Source organism: Onychostoma macrolepis, chromosome 23 (assembly GCF_012432095.1).
Source record: "Onychostoma macrolepis isolate SWU-2019 chromosome 23, ASM1243209v1, whole genome shotgun sequence".
In the NCBI taxonomy this organism is placed as follows: Eukaryota; Metazoa; Chordata; class Actinopteri; order Cypriniformes; family Cyprinidae; genus Onychostoma; species Onychostoma macrolepis.
The window spans coordinates 13,143,384-13,156,167 of record NC_081177.1 but is presented as its reverse complement, the minus strand read 5'-3'; the positions used below and the strand labels follow the sequence as shown (position 1 = coordinate 13,156,167).

Here is a 12,784-nt window from a genome sequence, read left to right as displayed (position 1 = left end):
GCCTACAAACATGAGAAACATTATCAGTTGATGTTTAGTTTAGTTTAGTTTAGTTTAGTTTATTTATTTTTAAAAGCAAATTTTTACAACCGAGGTTGCCCAAAGTGCTGTACAAGCATAATAAATAAAATGACAAGAAGGACAGACTCAGTACAATTTACAGTTTGAATACCAAAAACACAATTTACACACCAAAAGCCAATTAATGTTCAAAACTCTGGCTGATTAAAAGCAAGCGATAATAGATAACCTTTTAATGAAGCTTTAAAAATTGAAATGGACTGGGCAGATCTTATATGCATAGGCAGTGCATTCCAAAGTCTAGTTTAATTCTAAACTGCACAGGCAACCATTTAAGAGGTGACAAAATCAGGGTAATATGGGCAGGCTTTCAAGTGCCAGTCAGCAATCCTGCTGCCGCATTTTGAACAGACTGTAGCCGAGCCAACGTTTTCTGACAAACTCCCACATAAAGAGAATTACAGTAGTCTAGGCGTGAAAAAATAAAAGTATGAATGACTGTCTCTAAATCACTAAAAGACAGATGGTTTCCAAGTTTACCAATAGGCCTAATCAGTGCCCAAATGGGAAGTTGATATTGTTTATCCATTGTGTGTTAGCTGGTAAATAAACTTATGTGTATATTCTGTATAAGTAAATTAAGCTTATTAAATAAAGCTATTTACAGGCATTGTTCATTGATTGTTCATGTTAACTAATGCATTAGTATATGAATAAGTTAACATGAGCAAAGATTAAGTAATGCTGAACAGATACATTGTTCATTTTTAGTTCGTTAACTAATATATTAATCAGCGTTAACTAATTAAGTTGTTAATGTGAAGAGAAGCATTAGTATATGAATAAGTCAACATGAGAAAAGATTAAGTGATGCTGAACAGATGTGTTGTTCACTGTTAGTTCATGTTAACTAATGTTAACTAATACAACCTTACTGTAAAGTGTTACCAAGTTTTTATATTGTTATAAAAGATTTATATATATATATATATATATATATATATATATATATATATATAATTTTTTTTTTTAATAATCAATAAATCCTGGGAAAGAAAAAAAAGAAAAAAGGATCACGGGTTATAAAATAAACATTAAGCACTGTTTCACATTGATAATAAATGAGCATATTAGAATGATATCTGTAGGATCATGTGGCACTGAAAACTGGGGTAATGGCTGATGAAAATTCAGCTTTGCATCTCAGAAATATATTTTAAAGCATAGTTGTCACGGTGCACACAGCAGGGAGGACCGAGGAGACAAGGATTAACTCAAATACAGTCTTTAATAAATCCAAAACAGACTGGGCAGGGCAAGGCAAGGCTGGGACACGCAGGAACACCGGGGAGTAACGAGTAGACCAGATGAAAACTAACTCAACAGGCAGGAACTAAATACATATGATAATTAGACACACAGCTGAACTAAATCATAAACAATCACACTTAACAAGGACAGGAAGAGGAAAAACCATATAAGGACACAAGAGGGCGGGAAACATACGACAGAGGACTGACAATAGTAAAATAGAAAACCGTTATTTTAAATTTATTATTTTTTTTCTGTATTTTTGATCAAATAAATCCAGGCCTGATGAGCATAAGAGACTTCTTTCAAAAACATTAAAATAGTAATGTGTCCAAACTTTTGTACTGTATAAGTAAAAATATGCTAAATTTAAATGTATAAATAAAAAGGTTCGGAATCATATTTGTTTAAAGTGCTTTTTTTTGGGACATTAGGACATTAGATGCCCTGGGTGCACGTAAAAATCTATTCATATATGAATCGCGATTCTGTCTTCTAACCATTCTAATCGGGGTGTTTATCAGAGAAGGGGCAGAGCGGTGTAGAATAAAGGTAAATTATGTGAAAAATAATGCGTTTTTTAAAAAAACGAAGCATGAACACGTTTGACTGCACCCCATAAACACAATCAAGCCTAGAAAAAAAAACAAGTCAACCTTTCCTTTAATACTTCTCAAATGACTACACATCCATGAATGAGAAAACGGCTAATTACTCACAAATTAAGATTAGATTGTTTATCTAAAGGGAGGTACTGACTGTTTATGGTGAAAAGTCACACCCTGCAACTACGCTTTTGCGAGTTCATCAGTATTCCAGTTACTACCAGAAGTGTCATGCATTAATACTGCACATTTCTGTGCCTATGCAAACATAAGTAAATGTCAATTTTTGATAGAACCACACTTTGTTCAGGCATGTAAACCAACCCCGCAGCTGCATGATGCCCTTGCTTTCTCCTTTGCATCTTACAATTTTCTGTTTAAGTTATCTTTTTTTTTTTTTTTTTTTTTTAAATTATTTATTTATTGATTTACAATACAACAAAAACAAAGAAACAAAAAGAAAGGGAGAAAAGAAAAAAAAAAGAAAAAAAACAGCATCAGAGTATACAAATATAAACATACATCAATTCCAATTTGTGTTAGCAAATTAAAACTTAAATAGAATGACAGCACATGAATGGTCAGTGTGATAACAATGGATGTTAAGTTGTATAAGCACGAGTCAAAGGGATCATAGATTCAAAAAAAAAATGTTCCAGGTCTCTAAGAAAATGTGGGTTTTGTTTTTTAAACTGTATGTTAAATATTCCATATGCAGTGTGTCGTTTATGATATTTTTAAATAGTTCAAATGTTGGAGGGTGTTCCTTTTTCCAGTTTAATAGAATACATTTCTTGGATACATAAGAAATCAAACCTACCCTTTTAATGAATAAACGGTCTGAAATCTCATTTAAATCCACCCCAAAAAGATATATTAAAGGAGTCTTGTGATATTTCTTCCCCAAGACAGTAACAGAGAATTCATGTACACTATCCCAAAACTCCTTTAGTTTTCCGCAGTTCCAAAAAATGTGCATAATGGTGCCCTTATGTGTTTTACATCTGTTACACAAAGGAGATGCACCAGGATATATCTTACTAAGGCGAACTGGGGTCAAGTATATTCTTTGTATAAATTTATAATTTTGTTCTATTATTTTGTTACTAGAGAATGAGAAAAAGACGCACCTGAATACCACATCCCACTGTTCATCATCAAAATTACATCCAAGATCTTTTTGCCATACCCTTTTTAATGAAGTTAAAGATGATTCAGCTTGGTCTCTTAAGACTGCATATATCTCAGATATTTTCCCTTTCAATATGGATGTGTTCTCTAGAATGATTTCTAATTTAGATAGTTCCAGTGAGATATGACCCTTTGCAAGAAGATTGTTTATCAAATGTCTAAGTTGTAAGTACTTGTAGAAATCTTTATTGTCAATATCAAATTCACTTCTTAATTCAGAAAAAGATTTAAGGGTGCCCTCTTTAAGAACTTGCTTAAAAGAGACAATACCTTGATCTTTCCACTTAGTAAATAATGTCCTTCCCATAGAGGATGGTAAATCAGGATTATAAGACAAAGGTGACCAAATGGAGATTTTTGAATGCATGCTGCAATATTTTTTAATTTCCTGCCAAGTTTTCATTGTGTTATAAATCACAAATGTCTTTACACAGTTATTTACCCGTTTTATGTTATTAATATATGGTAGTGAGGTTAATGATACTGGGTAAATGGCCTGTTTCTCAATATCAGTCCACCTTGCATTTTCTCGAGGGTGTACCCAACTTATAATATTTTTTGTTTGTGCTGCCCAATAGTATAACTGCAAATCTGGGAGTCCTAGGCCCCCATTTTCCTTTGATTTGCATAAAGTTTTAAAAGCAATCCTTGGTGGACGGTTGTTCCAAATAAAGGTGCTAATTTGCCTATTTAAGGTTTTGAAAAACGATTTATTTAAATAGCATGGTAGAGATTGAAAAAGATAATTATAACGTGGCAATACATTCATTTTAACCACATTGATTCTTCCCAGGAGAGAGATGGGCAATAACGACCAATATTCTAAATCATCCTTTATTTTTTTATTTAATGGAAGATAGTTATGGCTGACCAGATCCTCAAGGTTAGGAGATATCACCACACCCAAATATTTAAAACATGTCTGACTCCAAGTAAAGGGTGATATATTGTAGAGATTTTCAGTAATTGGAGAGGATAAGCAGCAGGCATTAGATTTGGTAAAGTTAATTTTATAACCTGATATATTGCCAAATTCATTAATAGTACTAAGTGTTGCAGGGATAGATTGGTCAGGTTTAGTTAGATATAATAAAATATCATCTGCATACAGTGATATCTTATGAACAGTATTTGCAATACATACCCCTGAAACATTATCCCTACTCCGTATAGCTTCGGCGAGGGGTTCAATTGCTAGGTTAAATAGTAAAGGGGAAAGAGGACAACCCTGTCGACATCCTCTTTTTAATACTATTGCTTCAGACATAAAATTATTAGTACAGATTTTTGCTAAGGGATTACTGTATAAGTTTTTGATCAGCGATATAAATTTATCACTCAAATTGAATTTTTTTAGTGCCGCAAATAAAAATTTCCACTCGATTCTATCAAATGCCTTTTCGGCATCGAGGGATACTATTAATGTTTGTACATTGTTCAATTTTGAGTGATCAATTATATTTAAGAGCCTACGAATATTATCTGAACCATATCTAGCTTTTACGAAACCCGTCTGATCTGAGTGAATTAAGCAAGGGAGAATTTTTTCCAGCCTGCTGGCAAGAAGTTTAGATATAATTTTGAGATCAACTGGAAGTAAAGAAATTGGGCGATATGACATGCATTCTGTTGCATCTTTATCCTTTTTATGAATTAGAGTTATAATGGCAGTCTTCATTGTTTCAGGGAGATTCCCGTTCTCAAAGAAATCATTTACCATTGGCATAAAGAGGGGTTCAATTTGAGGCCAAAATGCCTTATAAAATTCGGAAGGGAATCCGTCTAATCCAGGGGTTTTCCCTGAAGCCAAGGAGCTGATAGTTTCTTGTACTTCTGCTGAAGTGGGTAATGCATCCAAAAATGCCCTTTCCCCCTCCGCCAGTGATGGCAAAGATATGGAATCCAAAAATGTTTGTATATTTAGATCAGAGGGATTCTCAGAGTGATAAAGCTTATTATAAAATTCAGCGAAGGCTTGATTTATTAATTTTGTATCATAAGTTAATTGACCATTAGAGTTACGAACTGCTTTAATTGTGTGTTCTGCACGTTCCTTCTTCAGTTGGTGAGCTAATAATCTACTAGGTTTATTCCCAAACTCAAAATACTTTTGCTTCGTAAAAGATAATAATTTCTTAGTTTGTTCAGTCTGGATAATATTTAATTGGTTTCTAATATCATATAATTTTTTTAAATGGTCTTCTGAAGGGTGCTGTTTATGAAGTTGTTCAAATTTTGAGAGTTCTGACATTAGCCCCATCATGCGCGCCTTTGTTGCCCTTTTTTTTGCAGAGGTATAGGATATTAGGTTCCCTCTGATAACTGCTTTAGCAGCATCCCACATAATAGCTGGTGTTACATCAGATGCAGCGTTATCAGTAATATAATATTTAAACCATTCTTTAATATTGTTACATGCATCATTATTATCAAGTAATGAAGAATTAAACCTCCAGTGTTTATGTTGAGGTAAGCTTTGACCTATAAAAAGATTAAGATAGACTGGTGCATGGTCCGATATAAGTATTGATCCGATAGTACATGCATTTACAAAAGGAATATACTCTTGAGGCAAAAGAAACATATCTATGCGTGAATATGCATTATGTCTTGTTGAGTAAAATGTATAATCTCTGTTTCCAGGATTTAATTCTCTCCATATGTCAACTAGGCCTACTTCACTAGAGGCCAGTTTTAGGGTTTTAGATGAGTTATGATTACACATTGAAAATGCAGACCTATCTAACTTTGCATCAAAGCAACAATTAAAATCCCCTGCTAAGAGTCCCAAAGAAGTACAATATTGATTAAATAAAGTAACAATATTGCTCATAAATTTTGGAGTATCTGTATTGGGAGCATAGATGTTCATTAAAGTAATTTCTTGACCATACAGAGTGCCTTTAATTAAAATAAATCTTCCTTCTGTATCACTCTGTTGTTCTCTAAATAAAAAAGGGAAATTTTTATGTATAAGTATAGCTGTTCCTCTTTTTTGAGTTGTGTAACTTGAAAAAAATACTTGGCCCACCCAATCTCTCTTAAGTTTTTGATGTTCTATTTCAGACATGTGGGTTTCCTGCAAAAAGGCAATACTAACTTTTTCTTTCTTAAGAAAAGTGAGGACTCGTTTGCGCTTGATAGGGTGACCTAGCCCTTTGACATTCCATGTTATTACTTTACATACATTTTCCATTTTACAATAGTGCTTAAGTTACAGTGACCATCCATTTGTATACTCGAAGATGAAAGATTAGATACAATGCTCTGAATCTGTTTAAACTGTGAGAACTGCAAACAGCGAGTTCTCATCTCCCCCCCACCCCACTTCCCTTTTGGCACGAGCCCTGTCCCCAAACGACAGGGCAGGCCCATAACTAAACGAACTCTGGACATATAATAACCAGTGAAACCGTGCTCAAATCCCCAGCACACAAGTTTATAGAGAAAAAAAATAACAAAAAATTAATAAAAAATAAATAAATAAATAAAATCCTTGCCATTTCAAAAACTAACTGTGCTAAGACATTAAAATAATATATTAATTTAACAAATGTAAGTTATGTCCTCATAAATCAAAATGACAAGTTAAGTCTCTTTCAAAACAGAAGAAAAAAGTAAAAATAACAAAAACTTCAATTTGTATTTTTCAGACTTGGCAAGGTCAATATTTATACCCCAAGTACCTTGTTCATCATATTAATCCGATCCATATACAGTTACTCACATGGACATTTTAGCCAATGGTGCGATAAAACTCCTCGGCTTCTTTAGGAGATGAGAACAGGTAGATCTTTTTGTCATGCAAAATTCGCAGTTTGCAGGGTTGGACAAGAAATCCACGATACATCCCTTTATCAGCGAACAGTTTTCTGACGTTGTTAAACTCCCGGCGTTGTCGCATAGTTTCAGCTGAGAAATCCTCGGAAAAATACAGCCTGTTTCCATCATAGGTGATTTCTCTGCGTCTTGTTGAGCGAAACACCAGTTCCTTTTCCTGGAATTTAAGAAAGCGGATGAGAACTGGTCTGTGTTGATTAGGTTTAGCTGGAGCTAGTGTTCTGTGAACCCGCTCCAGAGAGAACGGTGTGTCAGGTGTCGTGTCCGTCCACCGAGGTAGCATGTCTTTGATGAAGTCCATGAGCGGTTTTGAGCCTTCTGCACCCTCACGAAGGCCGAACAGTCGGAGATTCTTCCTCCTGCTGCGGTTTTCTAAATCTTCCACCTTTGCCTCCAGAAGATTCAGGCGTTTAGATGCTGAAGTGATGAAAGAGTCAGCCGTGTCCAGTCGGCTTTCCGCCGCCACAATGCGGTCTTCCGCGTCGTCGATTCTTTTTTCGTTGGACATTACCGCATTTTTCATTTCAGTCAGGCTGTTCTCTAATGTCTTCACGGACGATGATACTTCACTTAATCGTTTATCAATACCGTCCAGTTTATTTCCAAACTCCGTTCTCAGTGTTTTTAATTCAGCTAACACATCCGACGTATCCGCCATGACAGCCAAGTCAGCTTCGGCCTGAGATTTTAGTTTTTCCGTGCCTGTCCTACGAGCTCTGGTAAAAATGTCACACTGTTTCGAGGTCGAATGTTTGGACATACTCAGATTGTTAGTTTCGATCGGAATTGGTTAACTTTACAGGGGTATTTATAGCTTTACTGTGTACAGGTTATCGGAGCAAATCAATCAACCAGCCATCTTCGCCAGAGCCACGTGACGCCACCCTGTTTAAGTTATCTTTGAATCTCATTTGTTTGCCACAACCAACCAAACAACACAAAAGCTTTGTGTTATGAGAAATTTATGCTCTGTTGTATGTTTTTCTTCAACCATGTCACCTTTAGTTTTTTTTTCTGTATGAAATATTAGGAAGTTGTCTCCAAATGTAAGCCTGTCTTTGGTGCACCTTAGCATGTGTTTAATATTTTAATAGTCGCCACACACAATAACCACATTGACCTAAACACCTATGCCTCATCTGTGCTGGACTGCATCAGCTTCACACACTGCCCAACCACAAACCAAGCTGTCATTAGTCTGTTGAGGGCCTGTGAAGGCCTATCGAACTGCCAGGGCCAAACTGAGGAGAGGCATCAAGGAAGTGAAGCGCTTCTACAAGAAGTGTACTGAGGAGCACTTTAACAACACTGACTCTCAACGCATGTGGCAGGGCATCATGGATTATGCGAGCAACAACACTAGCTCAACACAAAACACAGTGAGTTCAGCCCTCCCTGAGGAGCTGAGTCAAGTCTTTGCCAGGTTTGACTTTGTAAATACCTCAAGCACCACAACATGGACACAGCAATGAGGTGAGACGGGCTCTGAACCACCTCAACCCAAGCAAGGCTACTGGGCCAGAAGGCGTACTAGGTTGGGTCCTAAAAAAACACTGTGCCGGCAAGCTGACAGCATTATTCACTGACCTTTTTTAACAACTTCCTGGTGCAGGCCATTGTTTCAACATGCCTCAAGTCAGCCACAATCATCCCAGTTCCAAAGCAGGAAAGTTTTGATGAAGTGTTTTGAGTGAGTGGATTTGTCACACATCAAGAGAAACATTTCACCCTCCGAGAATCAACACCAGTTTGCCTATAGAGGAAACAGGTCAAATGAGGAAGCTGTGTCACCGGCTCACCACACAGCCCTAACACACAAAGGTCAGAGGGACACGTATGTGCAGATGCTATTTATTGATTATAGCTCTGCCTTCAATATCATCCCTTCTAACACCACCTTGGCCTCAACACACAACTGTGTAACTGGGTGCATGACTGCCTCACTGGTAGAACACAGACTGTGCTCATGTCTCCCCCCTCCATCATACTGAACAAAGGAGCACCACAGGGCTCTGTGCTGGGCCCCCTTCTCTTCTCACTCTACACGTACAATTGCAAACCCTCTTCTGAGACGAATAGCATCAGTAAGTTTGCAGACAACACCATTGTTGTAGGCAGAATAACCAACATCAACAAATCAGCCTACAGAGTAGAGGTCAAGAAGTTAGGGATCTGGAGCTGAAACACCAACCTGATCCTCAACACAACAAAGACAAAGGAGATGATCCTGGAATTCAGAAGACTGAAATTCACAAACCTAGAGACCTCAGCCTCCTCTCTCATATTATCTCTTGTGCAATTCTTTAACGTGCAATATTTCAATGTGTAATATTCACAGTGCAATATGACAACTACAGTACATACTTCAGCACTTGTCACTTCCTTCTTCACTGCACATAATTTTTACATTTATGTAAATCTGTTGTCTTTGTATGTCTCTCTGTAGTTTTTATTTATTGTACTATTACATGGTATACTGTGTATAATGTATATTATTCATGTATAGTAGAATAGCCATTAGTGTATAAAACTTATGTATAGAATTTTAATATGGGTGTTGGTCACACTTTATATTAGGTGGTTATTATTATATTATATTAACTACTATGTACTTGCATCAAAAAATAAGTACAATGTACTTATTGTGTTCATATTGTATTGCAAAACACATTTGCTGCTATTGAGGTGGGATACGGGTAAGGTTAGGGACAGGTTTGATGATATGGGTAGGTTTCAGGGTGGGTTAAGGTGTAAGAGATGGGTCAACAGTGTACTTCTAAATGTAATTACAGAAATTAATTACAGATGTAATTACATATAGGTATTTTTAAAAATATAAGAACAATGTAAACACATGTATGTACACAATAAGTGCATTGTACCAAATGATTAATTGAAATGTAAGTACATAGTAGTTAAGGCCACTTAATATAAAGTGGGACCTGGGTGTTTGTGTATTCATAGGCATCTGGAGGTTGCTTCACCAGAGTTTCATTGTACATGCACAGTGACGATAAAAAACTTACTTACTTATTGAAGAGTGCACTAATATGATAATCAATGTTCTTAATAAGGCTGTGTTCTCTAAGAGGAATTTTACTCATTTTTAGCCAGCTGCAAGACAAAACCACAGCAGCATGACACAGACGCACAGCAAAGTTTCATCCAATGTTTGAGACATTTTGTAAAGCAGTTTCTTATCATTCCTGTTTCTAAATCACAAAGGCATGGGTTATGTGGGAGGAAAAATATGTCTGTCATTATTTCTTAGTCACATACCTCATCACTTTATATTTAAAAACATGACTGGTCGGAAAAGACTGTATTTTCATTAACATTTATCTTTGTATTACATGTAACAGATGATTGAAAAGACTCTCACCAGGTCCAAAGTTGTTCTCTCCAAAATATCCACCATTTTTTCCAGTTTGGTGCTTGAGGTGAAAATAAAGTCATCATCCACCCAAAGCACATATTTGGTTGCTACCTGAGAGACGGCTAGGTTACGGCCAGCAAACCAGCCCTGTAATGAGGAGTAGACAGCACTTAAAATATATTTGTCCTAAAAAGAAAACATAATAGCTCAAATAGCCTTTGCTGAGTTTATTTGTAAGAATATAAACATAGAACATCCATACCTTGCCAAAGGGCATGATATAATGTTCAATGTAGGGTCCAGTTACAGGTTTAGGGTCTTCTGTGTCATCAGCTATCACTATAGTTATAGTGGGGTAGAACTGTCGAATGCTATCGATCAAATCCTGAAGTTTATCATAGCGTAGAAATGTTTTTGTGGCAATTGTGACAAGTGCGCTTACATTGTATTCTGTAAGAAGGAAGATATCATAATATCATAATAAATACAATTTTATTATGAATTGATTATTAATTATATTTGTTTTACCATTTTTGGGTCCAGGATTATAGAATTTAGGCATTGGTGGATGTCTGATCTTAACAGTAAAGGAGGCCTGGAATACACCTGCTTTAAATTGTACTGCCATACACAAAGGAACAGTGTTATATAATTTAAAACTAGGCAGAAAATAGACTGCTGAATATAGAGATAAGCATGTATTACAGCATAAACAAAATCTAAATGAATACCTTTCAGAATCTAGAAAGTTTTCACAGTTTTTCTTTTAAGCATTTTAAAGTCCATTTTTTTTAATGTCCTGATGACCTTGCCTTAATCATTATGTGCTTTGGATAGTTTAATCATATAATTATTCAGCTCTATAAATCCCTGTGGATGGCTATATTATCTGTGTCATTACAACATCATTATGGGAACCTGCAATATGAGATGACAGAGAATATATGCTGGCCAGATAATGAATATTTGACTTCAACAAACCATTATGCAGTGCTACTGTACATCACAAAAGGTAATTCTGAAGCTGTTTGCTCAGTGAGGCAGTTTGTTGTAATTGTAGATGGGGTAGAGAACATATTTCTGATGGCAAACCCATTGTTTACTCAAGTGAATGAGATAATACATTGCTGTTGTTTGCATAACTCAAACATCTGCTTTCATTATACCTAATTGCTGATTTTGAGTTGTCACATTAAAGAAAATAGCTGTAAAAGTGATTTTTGCTAAAAAAAATAAATAAATTGAGTTTTGTTTCTGCTTAATGTGTCTAATCTAATTAAATAAGAAAAACCGAAGTCTTTACTAAACCAATGGAGTGAAATATACCCTAACAAATTGTGTTCTGGGGTCTCACCTATGTCTGCTGTGTTGGGATGGAACCGTGTGTTTGTGTAGGTAACAAACTCTAGTTGTCTGTTCAGGGAAGCCAGTGATCTGCTTACAAAACTAATTTGCATCTCTCCTTCCCCTTTGACTTGCACTTCATCTACCAGCGCTGCTGTATTGAATGTTCCCATTGTAGCAATCAGATCTACCTGCAAGTGATATTGTATTAAACAGTATGACTTTGTAGTTTTAAAGCAGAAAATCCTTGTTCTTGGATAAAAATTATAGTCTGTCAATCCCTTGGTGAGGAAGCTTTCTTTGAATCATATTCCTATTAAAGGGATAGCTCACTCCAAAATAAAAATGATGTCAAGATTTGCTCATTTCAAACCTGTATGCTGTTATTTTATTCTGCAGAACACAAAAATAATTAAGAATAATTCTTTACAAATCTCAAAATGCCTCTATTCTATACAACAGCTCATAGTGGCCATAGGCTATCAAGATTCATAAAAAAACACTATAAAACCACCACCAAAGTAGTCCAAACAAATTGTGTACTATATTTCAGCTAGCCATATGGTAGTTTTATGTGAGAACAGATGTAAAATGTAAACCATTATTCACTTTCATTCATATTTATTCATGCCAATTATTATGCATCTTATGGCGCATGGCAGCAATGATGTTATGATGATCATGCACAAGATATGCAAGCAGAGCTGTAGCTGGGGGCCGGGGGCCCCGGTTGAGACCATGTTCCAGGAAGGAAGAAAGAAGAAAGGAGAAAGGGGCTTGGCTGAAATCGTAAGGGGCCCCTGATAGCCATAGAATTGCCAACACCTTTCTCCAAGTTAGCGCCGGCCCTGCATGCAAGACCCTTTTAAAAAGCCCCTATGTACGAAAATGACCTTTCATGCAGTGTGTAACGCAGCTGTGCGTGAATGCATAGTTAAAGCTGAAAGTGCATCATAAATAAGCTTATTGTCTTTCAAAAGAAAGAGTTGACTCTTAAAAAACCATTAAAAGCAGTCGTTTAAAATTCGAATCCCGTTTCCGTGAAGCTCACACGTCACGTTACCACATTTGCATAATGTCTACCTACGTTCTGTGT

At 36.0% G+C, this 12,784-nt stretch overlaps 1 protein-coding gene across 4 annotated transcripts in view; it reads right to left on the bottom strand.

Annotated features, from left to right (window-relative positions):
* The window catches only part of b4galnt1a (beta-1,4-N-acetyl-galactosaminyl transferase 1a), a 77,891-nt gene that overhangs the window by 23,290 nt on the left and 41,817 nt on the right, over window positions 1–12,784 (bottom strand). For 2 of the 4 annotated variants that reach the window (XM_058763085.1, XM_058763087.1), the window contains 4 exons: window positions 11,699–11,879; window positions 10,873–10,965; window positions 10,607–10,794; window positions 10,351–10,491 (listed from right to left, as the gene is read on the bottom strand). In XM_058763085.1, coding sequence (XP_058619068.1) covers window positions 10,351–10,491; window positions 10,607–10,794; window positions 10,873–10,965; window positions 11,699–11,879 — 603 coding nt within the window. The remainder of the gene's footprint in view (window positions 1–10,350; window positions 10,492–10,606; window positions 10,795–10,872; window positions 10,966–11,698; window positions 11,880–12,784) is intronic. The other 2 variants (XM_058763088.1, XM_058763086.1) reach the window with 2 other exon arrangements.